We start from the raw sequence: 13,678 nt of genomic DNA, 5'->3' as shown, positions 1-13,678 counted from the left end.
AGAATACATGGATTTTCTTTACAAAAGTAGACCCTTTCCTGTGGGATGTTACCACTATGCGTCTCGTCCCCAGGCCTCCCGCCGCAGTTCCCGGTCCTCTCTAGCCATACGGCGCTTAGGTCCCCAGCGCGATTGCACTGCCTCCAAGATCCGGGCCTGGATCTCTCTCTTCTCTGGACTTGCCTGACAGACCATGGCAATGAAAACGGGCGAGCAGTCAAAACGTTTGGCAAGCTTGTTTCGGCTCCAGGTCATGGGATCATTCATGCGGAGTTTGCGGATTTCTTCAATGTCTGAAGGGGTGAGGTGATATTTTCTTTCGGGCATAGACTTGTAGACACCGGGAAGATCATCGGCATTGGTCACGGTAGAAGAAAGGATTGATGCTTTCCGAACATCATCGGCAGGCAAGAATTTGGATGGGGTATGGTAAGCATTTGGAGCACTGGATGGCGGGTTGTGGATAATGTGATCGTGACCCAGGTTAGATGGGTCAAATGAGGAGTCTGGCTTCACACGTAGTCGCTGCTTGGTCCGTCGGTATGAAGATTGGTTTCGGCGAAATCCTAGTGCCAGAGAATCCGACAAGGAGGGAACAAGGAATGGCAATGTGACAAATGGCCGCTTTGTCGCGGTAAGGAAGGTCGCCATTTTGCTCTGGTCAATTGGGGGAGGAAATTGATCAGAAACTAGAATAATAGAAAAAGAAATTGTTAGTAAACTTCATAGATATTGTTTATAATGGTTAACTGACCTTTAAAGGTAAGGCTGAACTTGAGGTTGAAAGACTGGACGTGTTGGCATCTCTCGCGCTTCGAACCCGAACTTTTTCCCCTGGTCTCGTGACCCTCTTAGCCCGTATTTACAATACTGTATCTTTTTTTTTTAAAAAAAAAAAACCCAAAAAAAAAAATGTATAATATGTACATAATTATGTATCCAGTACTTAATCAGCCTTCTCATCACAGCTCAAACAGAAGTACCAAATACAAGTATCTACCCCCATGTAGTTAATAATAATCCCCCGTTGGGTCCCGGGGGTTCGTCACCTGGTCTCGTGTGTCTCACCGATGTCATCATCGAGACTCATTTAAACGACTTTCTTGATCATGACCGTCGGGGTTTGATAGTTCATCTTATCGCAATGTCGGACTCGACCGCCCAGACAGATCAGAAGAATGAAGTTGGAGCGACACGAGCCCCGAAGCCTACTGCTTTTACATGGGACAAGAATCAAATCGACACAGGCTGCATATCACCTGTAAGATCGTCCGAAGCTCTGCAAACAAATGATTCGACCAAATATATGAGACATCCCTCGTCTCCCGAAAGCTCATCGTATCTTCCGCCCCGTATACATTCCCCCGCATCTCAGATATTCGAACGAGATGTACAGGAAGATATAATGCCAGCACAGGCATCGCCTTCAATACCTGCGCATATTCGAACCGACAACTATATCCCACCTGTTTTAGAAGCATCCTCAGCCGCGATCACAGATGACCGCCTCGACCCAGATTCGGTCGAGATTGTCACGCATAGCCTCCATCAGTCAGCGGGTGGTGCATCGGGGGAGCAATCGATGTCATCATCAGGCATCGATCATCTCTTGGGCCAGGCTGATGCAGATGAACTCTCATCCACTTATGGAGCACTGGATACGACAGATGTACGTCGGCTGAGCTTTATTTCCTTTGCCGATGTTGTCAACGCCGAGCACGCCGAAACAAATGAAGCTCATCCAGGCGTATTATATCGGGAGCGCCTAGGAGATCTCAATCAATCCCCGTCTCCATTGCGCTCTCCATCCGTCTCGCAGGGGCTTGGGACTTCCCCGCCGACAAGCATTGCGACCTCCTTCAGAGGGCTTGATATGTCTCCCACTCGGTTCCCTACTGCCAGTACTACCCAAAGTCCAGTCTCTTCCAATTTTGGAGATCTCAATGTAGAAACTATGCGACAGGCTTTGAGAAAAACTGCCAGTGGAGACCTGGGCGTTCCAAGCCAGGCTGTGAGTACCATAGGGGATGACCCGCTAGATCGTACGTTTTAGCATGTCAGACTGTTTCTGTTTGACGTTGGACAGTGAAGGGTTCGGAGCAGGATCTCGTTTTCTTCAAGTACAGTATGAGAAGCTATGGTATTCTGCTTTATATTGTGTGATATACCTCAATTTACGGATTTGAATATCCCAGAAACAGAAAAAGTCCAAGTCCTTGTGTAGAATACACAGGCTAGCTATGAATTGGGGTAAACTATGCACTTGCCTGCCGAACACTTTGCACTGCGTCCAAGGCCCGTTGTACCCTGGCACGCAGATCAGATACCTCTTCTAATCCAACACTGATCCTCACTAGATCCGGATCGACATTGAAGGATCTCGCCTGGCATATGTTAGTTACGGTCTAGTCAACATTCATAGATATAAGCGGTGTACATACCCAGTCTAATTCGCCGTAGTGCGCCAAGAGGACGTAGGGGGAGCTGAAAAGTTAGCAAAATCCAAGACAGGGAGGAACTGCGTACTCACCTCAACGTAAAGTTAGTCCCAAGACTGGGTCCCTTCAAAACGTCGATGGTGTCAAAAAAGGCAATCGCCTCGGCTTGCGAATGGAACGTGACAGAGAAGAGACCACCATAACCACCATTGGCATTGCGGAGGCTGTCGTATAGTGGTTTCGTGGGGCTGTATTTTGGGTAGTAAACTTCTTTCACTTTGAAACTGTTAGTATGAATCTTGCCCAGAGTAATTGGATACTTGCCTAATGGGGACTCCTTCAGCATAGCTGTAATGTTCTCAGAGGTAGCATTGATCTGTTCAATGCGAGGAATAAAATCACGGCTGTTTCTCTCCAGGAAAACGGCATCCTCTGCCCAGTATATATCTTCATAGTCCCGGTTATAAGTCTCCTTGATGGCTGCATAATACTGTGCCTGAGGGTTGAGCACAGCACTTCCTCCCATAACGTTGCTATCTCCGCTGAAAATTTTGGTCAAGCTGCTGACAACTATGTCTGCCAGGTGCAAAACGTTGATGTTCAAAAAGTTGCTGATGGTTTCATCAACCACCACGGCAAAGCCATATTGGTCTGCCAAAGCGCGAATCCGTTTGAGATCCGGTGTTTTTAGAAGAGGGTTACCTGGTGCCTCAGTAAAAAGCCCAAGGAAACGTTCGCCAGCCTTCAGTCGAGATTCCAGATCATCCAAATCTTCCGAGGAACCATGGCCATAGAATACGCAGCCTGGTCCCCACTTTTGAAGAATTTTCAATGTATCCGTGTAAGGGAACCCAAAACAAATTGACGGCAAATCGCCCCTAGTAGCCAGTAAAGTCTGGTGAGCATTGAAGATGGCGCTCATTCCCGAAGGGTAAAGAAGGACATCCTCCTCAGAAATGCCGGCGACTCGACCTTCTGATGAAGCTGCCTCCAGGGCCTCTGGCAATTCAACATCGGCCGTCAAGACACCCGCAATACGTTTGCGAACAGCCAGCTTGGCCTGATTGGCGAGAGAGGTGCTGAGGTTTCGGCCGAACCGCTCCTCAATGAATTGAGCATAGTCTCGGCCGTCATCGGTATTGGATTTGGGAGGAGATTCCCCAACCGAGCCCTTTCTCGCTCCATTGATGCTTTGGTACCTGCGGGGTCCCTTGCAAGGACGCTGGGAGATTGACTCTGCAGTCGCAAACCCTTTGTCTTCCACCAAAAACCCGTCCTCCAATGCTCCAAGACAGAACTCACCTCGTCGACTGGAGATACCATTGCCCGAGTGTTGCCATACTTCCTTCGCAATCGAGGAGTATTCTTTTGGGTAAATGACACATGACAGGGAAGACGTCACTGTTGATCCAGCTTCGGTGTGTGGGGATGGGATGAAGTTGACAATCCGTACTTTGTATGCCTGATCTGCGGGGATCTTGCTAATCAAAAAGGAGTGACAGGTGCGCGCTGGCTTCACCGATGCAAATAGGGTTGCAGACTCGAGGCTAGGGTCACCGACGCGGCGAACAATGTCCTGGGCGAGCTTTTGGATAATAGGATGGACGAAGAATCGAGGATAACCGCATTGCATCTTCTTTATAACCCAATCTTCTCCTTCTTCGTAGCCAACATTTTCCTTCCATGTTGGAAGCGATACACTGACGGCCTCGTAAATGTTAGAAGAGTCATGGAGGGGTTGCGGGGAGTCATACATGGTCAGTATTTGGAGGCACAGGTCCTCCTAAAACCTGTAACATTTCAATTAAAAACAGAAACCAGGGGACAGAAATAGAAACTATTATAGATATTTGCTTCAAACTGGAAAAAAAGAAGAAAGAAAGAAAGAAGAGTTTCTTCAGGTCATAAATGATGCCATACCTCCCCACTGCGATTTCGGCGATGCTCCGGGTACCTGAAAATTACAAATGAGTCAGCCATACGGTACCAGATACAATACCGTTATCGCCAAAAAAAAATCTCGGCCTTCACTAACACCTGCTACGCTCACGAAATGTCGGACCACACATCCAAGCGCAGGAAGCTCAGTCCTTCCCCAGAGAATGCTGTTACCAGCACTTCAGCGAAACAGATATCGAAAGTGACCGAGAAGCGAAACCCGACTCGAGGCAAAGATGAGCGCTCCGCAGAGCTTGCAATGGCCAGCGGCTTTTACAAGTCCAGTTTCTTCAAGCTGCAAATGGACGAGCTACTGGCGGGATTGAGACCCAACTACAGCAAGCAAGTGTCAAAGGTTCAAGAAACACTACACCAGATCAAAACCGCCATTGAAAGCCTGCCCGAAAAGTCTCCGCAATCTGTCCCTGATGCCGAGAAGAAGCTACGTACTTCTGGCCTGGTGGTTCCATGGCCTGAGCCTCGGCCGAGCAAAGATGTCAAGTATAGCATGGCATACGCAAAGCCAGCGAATATCAATGTGGTAGGTAGCTTTGCGCTAAAGACAGGTGCCCGCACTTTGGAGTCGCGCCCAATTGATTTGGCAGTCACCATGCCAAGCTCGCTCTTCCAGGATAAGGACTATGTCAACTTCAGATACTTTCACAAGCGAGCCTACTATATTGCGTGCGTGGCCGCTGGAATTCAAGACACTGCGAACGCCCTCGGGTTTGATATCAAATTTGCACCTCAGGATGGAGACAGTCTCCGTCCTCTCATCTTGTTGGAACCGCGTAAAGCCGAATCATCCAGGCCTACAATCCGAATTCTGACCGCAATCGATCCTGCGTTGTTTCCGATTACGAGAACGCTTCCCCTCAAAAGCAATATCCGCCAGGCTTCGAATAACTCAGAGGTCAGTGAGCCGACCTCGTATTACAATGCCAGCCTCCGTTCCGATGCCGCAGTCTCTCTCTATCACAAGTCTATCTACTCGGCGTCCAAGAAGTGCGATTCTTTCAGCGATGCTTGCATTCTTGGTCGTACTTGGCTGCAACAACGAGGCTTCCATACTCCCTTTCAGAATGGAGGCTTTGGTGGTTTTGAATGGACTGTACTCCTGTCTTTGCTGTTTGAAGGCGGTGGTCCGACTGGACAACCGGTCCTGCTGCCGTCATACAGCTGCTACCAGATTTTCAAGGCCACTATCCAATTTTTGGCCGGCAGAGATTTGACTACTCCTCTATTCTTTGGCCAAGAGGTCCCAGTTCCCTCAGGTGTGCCTATTGTATTTGATAGCCGCAGAGGGTTGAACATTCTTTACAAAATGACCCCGTGGTCATACACCACACTGCGTCATGAAGCGGCCATCACCCTCAAAATGCTCAATGAGTCACGAGAGGACAACTTTGATAAAGTTTTCATTCTCAAGGTTGACGAACCAGCCCTCAGATTTGACCGCTTGATCTCATTCCCCAAGTCATTCAATGGAGACACGCTCCGCGCTCTTCACGAACAGAATGCTTTGTATAATGTTCTTTCCCGGGCTCTCGGAGACAGAGTCAAACTTGTCTCTATTATGAGCCACGCCATTGATTCATGGTCAGTCAAGTCCAAGCAACCCAAGCGGTCCAGTGAGGGTGTGTCCGTAGGGCTGTTGTTGAATGCCGAAAATGTCGGACGAATTGTCGACCACGGTCCGGCTGCGGAAGAAAAAGAAGAGTCTGCTTCGTTCCAAGCGTTCTGGGGTGAAAAGTCTGAACTTCGACGTTTCAAGGACGGCAGTATCCTGGAGAGTCTTGTGTGGTCTGATGAGTTGGAAACATCTATCATCTATCAGATTTTGGAGTACATACTTCAACGGCACTTCAAGATCACCACCGATGAATTCGGATTTGTTGGTGATGAATATGACGAACTCCTCAAAGAGCATGGCGATGGCATTCTGGCATACTCAAGCCCTGCTTTCCAGTCAATCGACGATGCCTTCAAAAATCTTGAGAAATCTATTCGTGGCATGGATGAAGTGCCACTGGAGGTTCGTCACCTGGCCCCGGCCAGTTCCCTTCTTCGTTATACCTCCCTCCGGCCAACGGGAGCCACCGATGTTGTTCTTCAGTTTGAAAGCTCATCACGTTGGCCTGATGATTTTGCCGCTATCCAAATGACCAAGATTGCGTTCCTTTTGAAGATTGGAGACTCCCTAGAATCATCGGGTGCTGCCTCGTCTTGCCGTGTAGGCCTCGAAAATGAATCGAGCAAGGTGATCAACAATGCATATTTGGAAATTCCCCATTCCTCTGGCGTGTTGTTCCGACTGAGGATTCACCACGAGCGTGAACAAACCCTACTCGAGCGCAATCTCAAGGACCGAAATCTGAGTCCGCGGGAACGAGAAGAGGCCGCCTATGCCCTCTTCGCCTACAAGAAAACGTTTGTCCAAATTCCGCGCTTGACACAGGCACTGCGGAGTCTGTGCACACGCTTCCCCTTGTTGTCACCCACCATTCGTCTTACCAAACAATGGTTTAATTCCCATTTGTTTACTGCCCAAATCAGCGACGAGTTGATTGAATTGCTGGTAATTCGCACCTTCACACAGCCTAACCCCTGGGAATGCCCTTCATCTGTCATGACCGGATTTTTGAGGACTCTCCACTCCATCTCTCGGTGGGACTGGCAGCAGGAGCCTTTCGTTGTTGACCTAGGAGGTGAGCTGACCCCACAAGTGACGGAAAATATCCGTACTCGCTTTACAGCCTGGCGGAGCATCGACCCTGCGATGAACAGCCTGGCCCTCTTTGTCGCCTCTGATCTCGATACTGAAGGAGTGACCTGGACCCAATACGAAATGCCCTCCAAGGTCGTGGCTGCTCGGATGACCAGTCTGGCCAAAGCAGCAGTAAGCCTGCTACGAAGCAAGACCCACGATATGGATGTTTCCGAGCTGTTTGATACCTCGCTTGCTCCCTACGACTTTGTTATTCATCTTCGCCCAAAGTTGTTTGGTGGTTCCTCGGCACCCAAGTATAAGAACTTGGCCGAACCCCGTGCTGGAATGATGCAAACCATCAAGTCATTTGTCTGTGATGTACAATCCTGCTACAGCCAGAGCATTTTACTCTTCCATGGAGACGATCGTTGTGCAGTGATTGCTGGCCTTTGGAACCCACAAACCCTGAAGTCGCGAACCTGGAACCTGAAGACGGCGTACTCAACCGCCCCAGGTGATACAGAGGGCGAGGTCGTTATCAACCAGACTGCTATTCTGAACGAGATTGCGCGGTTAGGCAATGGACTCATCGATAATATTGAGGTCCATGCTGAGGAATAGATCTTGGTTTGGATTCAAGCTGTACATTACCCTACAAAATAGTTCGAGCATATATAGCATTTCTTACGAATTCCGTTCTTTTCCCCCTTCAACCCCTTTGGAACAATGAGAGATACTATCATTAACCTCTTAGCCCTCTATACTATAGTAGGTGATACTCTGATCCTGCCCCTAAACATCGACTTAGCATCTTGATATTGGTGCCTAAGGTGTCAATTACTGATAACACAACAATCAGCCTTGGTTTCATCTTCTCTCACCACATCAACAATGACCGGCATAACTCGGGGCCAGCGAGTCCTTCATACTCAATTTCAGTCTTTGAATCACTCTCGTTTCCGCCTCAATGTCCAATTACTGCCCATCTGCGCGCAATCCCAGCTCTTCTCAACCTCCGCCCCGAGCCAGCAATCCCGCCGACACTCCCCATCACCTACAACTGTCTCAATTCCCTCCAAAGCCGAAATAAATGCGCCAATAAGCACTCTCCCTGCCCCCCTCACAACCCCATCCCCTTTAAGCCCCTCCGCAGGCGCAGCAGATAAACTTAAACGCTATGTCGAATTCGGCCGCGCATACGTGACCTTCTACAAAACGGGCCTGAAAAATGTCTACCACAACTACCGCGCCTCACTCCCTCTACGGAGAAAACTAGGCCTACCCGCCTACATCCCCACATCCCCGCCACGAACAAGCACACACAACCGCAGCGCGCCATCAATAACACAAGAATTCAAGCTCGGCCGCGCGCAGTTTCAGCTCGTCCGCCGCTCCGCCCGCGATGTCCGCCGTATGATCCCCTTCACGCTGATCCTGATCGTCTGCGGCGAGTTCACACCCCTGATCGTCCCGATTTTCGGCTCTGCCATTACACCCGCGACGTGTCGTGTGCCCTCGCAGGTGGAGAAGGAACGCGTTGCTGCCACGGTGCGCAAACTTGCGGCGCTGGATGTGTTTGTGGCTGAGGATAAGGATCGGTCTATCCATCTACTCAAGGCGGGCAGTGAGAAGCAGTTGGCTCTTCTTGCTGGGTCCTTTGCTGACCCTGTCTGGGTCGCTGGTGCGAGTTCCGCTGATGTTTTACGTGCCTGTGCTGTTTTTGGTCTGGTTAAGCGTCATGATAAGACCGCGGGCGAGTCCCTTGCTGGTTTGATCTACCGGCCTCGGTTGGCGCGGTATGTCGAGTACCTGGCTATTGATGATGGACTGATTCGTGTTAGTGGAGGAGTTTCAGCTATGAATGCTTCTGAAGTACGGATTGCAGTTGAGGAACGTGGTGGTTTGGACGTCTCTTCTGGTACTCAAGACCTGAAACGGATGGAGGAATTGGAGAGACGCTGGTTGGATCAGTGGTTGACTGTTCGTGGAAACAGTCCCTAGTCCAAGCTGTAGTTTTGTTTTGTTTTGTTTTTTTTTTTTTTTTTTACTTCTTCTTTTTGGAAGCTTTGACTAGAAAGGTCTCTCGGCTTGCACAGTAGATGTTTTTTTAGGGATCCTTTGTATTATATCCAACATTTTGACCCATATAAAAAGCTGTACTTGAGTGTTATTATTACCAGCCGTAGAGCCTACAGACTTGACCGGCATCTTTCTATTTTTAAGTCTATGAAAACGAGACACGGAGAGATGCAAGCGCTCAAATGTACCACATATGTCAATATTGACAGTTAAACGGAATGGGTATCAAGAAACAAGCCTTCCAAGCGGAGAAGGGGAGATCATTTTCCAAAAAAAAAAAAGGAAAAAAAAAAAAAAAAAAAAGATCAAGCCATCAATTCACACCCTTAATACTTGATATATACACACCTTCAGTCCACTGTAGCAGAAGAAGCCGCCTGCGCCTGTGCCTGGCCACGGACTTGCTTCGCCCACCGCAGACCGCAACTGTTACAAAGATCACGGTTCCCACTTGGACCACGCCGCCATTCGGGGGTGTTCTTTGTGCTGCACATGGCACAGAATTTTTCGACCGCCATAGCGCTCTGCTTGCGCTTGCGCTTCCTACGGCGTGCTAATAGGCGTTGTAATTCATCGGTAAGTGTGTGGTTCTGCTTCTCTAGCTCGCGCAGCTCGATCTGCCAGCTCGATCCGCGGGTGGGGTTGAGTTCTGTAAAGAAGGTTGCTGGGTCGCCAGAGGGTGAAATGCTGCGGTTGCCAGTTGGTAGGCCGTTGAGGCCGATGAGGGTTGATAGATCGGGCATGCGTTGACCAAGAGCGCCGTACTGCCGGGGCGGGGCAGGATCATCGATGGTGAGGGTCGTGTTGCGTGCGGTGCCTGTGAGCGTAGCGAGGCTTTTGTCTTCGGCGGCTGAGATGGCGATGGCGGAGGGAGGTAAGGACCGAGCAAATCGGATCTGGGCGACGAGGAAGGTCGGTTTGATCCCCTTCCTCGTGTCGCCGGTGTACAATGTGGTATGTGCTAAAATGGCATGCCCCTTCTTATGCCACATTTGATGTTCGAATGAGGGCGGTTCATCCGTTTCTTTGCCGCCTGTAACAGTGGCCATGCCAGATCCTTGTCCACGACAGGCTGCCTCCAAGGCTTGTACGATTGTGGCAGTACCACCAGTCTCAGGCTCCATGATCTCTTGTAGGCCTTTACCAATCAGATCGTCAGGGGATCGACCGAGCACCGGCTTCACCTTGCTCGTAATGAACAAAATAACACCAGACAAAGAAATCTTAGCCCAGACGTCATTTTCGGCCAGCGCGGCGGATGAGCCCAGGCGAGCAATCTGATCCAAGGCGTAGACGGGTCGTGGGCGGCCGGTCATGACAAGATGCGTCCGGCCCTGGTTCGGGTCGATGTGCCACGCGCCGTGACTCTCGAACCACATATATCCTTTGTGCTTTTGTCTGATACGATACACCACACTCACTGGAGCTCTTGTTGTGCTCGCCCGCAAGTCACGGATTACAGGACCAATATCACTGGGATGGCAAATGGTGGACAGGGTCTTGCCGATCAGTTCGACCGGATCGTACTCTAGAATCTTGTGGCAAGAGGGCGACAGATACAAGAATTCACTGTTTAACGAAAGCACATGGATCACATCGTCAGTATTCTCAACCAGAATGCGATCCAGGTAGTGCCGGTTGACATCCTTGCCAGCTGTACCCATGGCGTTGAGAATGATAGTCACTTCGTCATGACCATACCGCAACCCAAGGTCTGGTCGTGAGTATATATCTGGTGATGGGACTATGTACTGTGGTAGCTGATCGCGCTGGTAGTTAATGCGATAATTACCATCTATATAATGTCAGTTGAGGGTTTCAAGAAAAATGCAACAAAGCATACCAGAATTCCTTCCCCTCACAGCATCGGGCTTCTCAACCAGATCGACCTGGAACCCAACATAGTACCGATAAACATCCGAATCCCACTGGATGGGGATCATCGTGATGAGATTCATGAAGGGTTGTCCACCCTTGCGGTAGTTAATTATACTCGCCTGGATCTCACTGCGATCTTCGATGGTTGACCGTAGCCGATAGACAGTCTGTCCATCAACAAAGGTCCGCTTGGCGCCAGCGTTGATCTTGCCGTCGGGTGCTTGAAGGAATCGACAGTTCCGGCCAACGATTTCATCTTTAGTGTAGCCAGTCAATCGTTCAAAGGCCTCTGATACATAGACAATTGGATGATCCTCGATTAAGATATCACACATCACAAAGGCGCATGAGAGATCTACCGCGCCAATGTTGATTTTAGGGTTGGGCCGCATAGCCACACGACCCTGAATAAGGTTAATATATCTTCAGATATACTCCGTGGGGGTAAAAAGACATACCAAAGCGCCCAGCACGTCAAAGCCAGTTGTCGAATAGATACCGGTATGTTCAGTCTTGCCAATCTCAGGCTTTTCGGGCCCGCAAATATCCTCTGGTTTTGCGCGTTCCCGCGTCAGTCATACCATGGGCCAGAGCCAACGGGGAGTGCCAGACACAGAGCACAACTCACTTTTGGCAGTAACGGGCTTCTTGGGTTGGATAGCCACTGGTTGCGATACACGGTACGACTGACTAACAGGCAGACGGCGCTCCGGGTGTTGTCGCTGAGCCTGCTGTACCTGCACCTGCGGGTGCGCGTGTGACCAGTCGCTCGTGTGACCTAGAAAGTCGGAATCTCCGAAATTGGCTGTCGAGTCTGTGCTATCGTATTGTTCCTTGCGGGGTGGCGGAGCGAGTTGGGAATAATGAGGTATCGTCATGGAGGGGAAGGGCGGGTATGTAGACTGAAACTGTGAATGATCCTGCGGAAGCATCCCCATATCTGGATAGGTGGTCGGGATATCGTAGGCATAGGCGTTGACGTCCAAATTCAATGGCATTGAGATGTCCGAGGTCGGGGTCCCATATGTGGGGATGAGATTAGACCGTTCTGGGTTCGAAGGCTGTGATTGTGAAAAGTTCTGAAGAGGTAAATCCTCATGGGGTAACATAGCACTGAAGGCATAATTTCCGTTGGAAAATGGCATATATAAAGGGTCGGAGGGTTGTGAGGAACCCTGTTCATCATCATATTCCAAGAAGTTCATATTTAAAATATCCCCAGAGTTCCATCGCGGGATGAGCTGAGTGGAACAAAAAGTGGATTTTTATAAAAAGTTCAATTGCGTTATAGGAGAGAGAGAGAGAGGGAGAAAGAGAGAGTTGATGTCTCCAAAGTACAAAAATATGTGGAGAAGTTACTCGCCAATGAGCATTGGATATTTCTTGATTCTTTTTTTTTTTTTCTTTTTTTCTTTTATAGTAGAAATAGATAAAATAAATAATAGTATAATAGCATAATAGTATATAGTATAGTAGTATAGTAGTATATAGTAGTATAGTATAGTATATAAGAAAATGTACATTCGGTCATAAGCACAGATAATAAGTATACTCTAAACCTCCTATTAACCCCCAACTCCCTTTCCCCGGCCATGGACAAGATCTCAATCACCATCTGCGGCGATGGTGGATGCGGTATGTTGCTTTTTATGATTACGGTTTCCGGGTCTAATCGGAATTCAGGTAAATCCTCCATTACCATGCGGCTGGTCCGTAGTCAATGGGTTCACGAGTGAGATCTTCCCCTTGAACCTTGGCAAACTACGCTAATATTTTTTGTTTTTTTTTTTGTTTTAGGTATGATCCAACTATTGGTATTGCGCGCCCATTTCCTGATGCTATTTTCAATACTAATTGGGTTTAGAGGATTCCTACACCGTCACCCGCAATGTCGATGGTCACCCCTACGTCCTTTCCATCACCGATACCGCAGGCCAGGAGGAGTACCGTGGGCTATGGAGTGCCTCGACCCTAAATTCGGATGCCTTCCTCCTGGTTTATGATATCACGAACCCCTCGAGTCTTGAAACGCTAGATCATTTCATGGACATGATCCATAAGGAGACCGAACAACGCGTCGAGGACAATCAGCGACTACTCCAGGAGTCGAAGAAGAAAACTGGAGTAGGTATAGGTCAACTGGGCCTCCCGCCGCCAGTTAAAATCGTTGCCGGCAACAAATGCGATCTCAAGGATGATCGCGTGGTGACATCCCGCGACGGACTTGAGTATGCACGCAAACACGGTTGCGGGTTTATGGAGACCAGTGCTCGCCAGACGGTCAACATTGAGGAGACTTTTGCACGTAAGATATTGTCTGTGTCAGCAAGGAAGAGAGTAGAGCTAATAATTGGATAGATCTAGTCCGTCGCGTTGTCGAAGCTCGCCGTCTTCAAAGCCGAGACGGTGCGCTTTCTCCCCAGTGCGCCGAACCATCGCATACTCTACCAACTGCAGACGCAATTACAGGCACCCGATCCCGTCGAAGTCGCGCGTGGGAGTTTATCAACCGGAAGACAACGGAACCAACCGAAGGTCAGGAACGAAGTGAAATTCAGAGAACCGAAAAACATCAAGAGGGTCAAAGGTGTTATGGAGGTTGCGTCTGTCAGCTCTGGTGCTTTCATTGCTCTTA

The 13,678-nt window shown here is 49.2% G+C and overlaps 7 protein-coding genes across 7 annotated transcripts; 4 read left to right on the top strand and 3 right to left on the bottom strand.

The window, feature by feature from the left end:
- Window positions 1-54: 54 nt before the first annotated feature.
- On the bottom strand, window positions 55-651 carry PGRI_045610 (mitochondrial 54S ribosomal protein mL58; the record flags this gene model as incomplete). Its single annotated transcript, XM_040792274.1, has 1 exon — window positions 55-651. One exon carries the CDS (start codon window positions 649-651, stop codon window positions 55-57), a length of 597 nt encoding a protein of 198 aa, XP_040644241.1.
- Window positions 652-1,144: 493 nt separating this feature from the next.
- Window positions 1,145-2,163, top strand: PGRI_045600 (uncharacterized protein; the record flags this gene model as incomplete). Its single annotated transcript, XM_040792273.1, has 2 exons — window positions 1,145-2,042; window positions 2,087-2,163. The coding sequence occupies 2 exons, from the start codon at window positions 1,145-1,147 to the stop codon at window positions 2,161-2,163; spliced, it is 975 nt and encodes a 324-aa protein (XP_040644240.1).
- A 92-nt stretch (window positions 2,164-2,255) lies between these two features.
- PGRI_045590 (cystathionine gamma-synthase) lies at window positions 2,256-4,194 on the bottom strand (the record flags this gene model as incomplete). Its single annotated transcript, XM_040792272.1, has 3 exons — window positions 2,256-2,384; window positions 2,442-2,484; window positions 2,531-4,194. 3 exons carry the CDS (start codon window positions 4,192-4,194, stop codon window positions 2,256-2,258), a joined length of 1,836 nt encoding a protein of 611 aa, XP_040644239.1.
- A 297-nt stretch (window positions 4,195-4,491) lies between these two features.
- PGRI_045580 (rRNA-processing protein UTP22) lies at window positions 4,492-7,707 on the top strand (the record flags this gene model as incomplete). Its single annotated transcript, XM_040792271.1, has 1 exon — window positions 4,492-7,707. One exon carries the CDS (start codon window positions 4,492-4,494, stop codon window positions 7,705-7,707), a length of 3,216 nt encoding a protein of 1,071 aa, XP_040644238.1.
- Window positions 7,708-7,977: 270 nt separating this feature from the next.
- On the top strand, window positions 7,978-9,087 carry PGRI_045570 (uncharacterized protein; the record flags this gene model as incomplete). The annotated part of the gene is made up of 1 exon (XM_040792270.1): window positions 7,978-9,087. The coding sequence occupies one exon, from the start codon at window positions 7,978-7,980 to the stop codon at window positions 9,085-9,087; it is 1,110 nt and encodes a 369-aa protein (XP_040644237.1).
- A 428-nt stretch (window positions 9,088-9,515) lies between these two features.
- On the bottom strand, window positions 9,516-12,188 carry lreA (uncharacterized protein; the record flags this gene model as incomplete). The annotated part of the gene is made up of 4 exons (XM_040792269.1): window positions 9,516-10,960; window positions 11,009-11,447; window positions 11,502-11,593; window positions 11,672-12,188. The coding sequence occupies 4 exons, from the start codon at window positions 12,186-12,188 to the stop codon at window positions 9,516-9,518; spliced, it is 2,493 nt and encodes an 830-aa protein (XP_040644236.1).
- Window positions 12,189-12,635: 447 nt separating this feature from the next.
- Window positions 12,636-13,594, top strand: PGRI_045550 (putative RAS small monomeric GTPase; the record flags this gene model as incomplete). Its single annotated transcript, XM_040792268.1, has 4 exons — window positions 12,636-12,678; window positions 12,908-13,348; window positions 13,402-13,465; window positions 13,513-13,594. 4 exons carry the CDS (start codon window positions 12,636-12,638, stop codon window positions 13,592-13,594), a joined length of 630 nt encoding a protein of 209 aa, XP_040644235.1.
- Between the last annotated feature and the right edge of the window lie 84 nt (window positions 13,595-13,678).

Source organism: Penicillium griseofulvum (genome assembly GCF_001561935.1).
Source record: "Penicillium griseofulvum strain PG3 chromosome Unknown contig_84, whole genome shotgun sequence".
NCBI classification, from domain to species: Eukaryota; Fungi; Ascomycota; class Eurotiomycetes; order Eurotiales; family Aspergillaceae; genus Penicillium; species Penicillium griseofulvum.
This window is presented reverse-complemented; position numbering and strand designations above follow the sequence as displayed.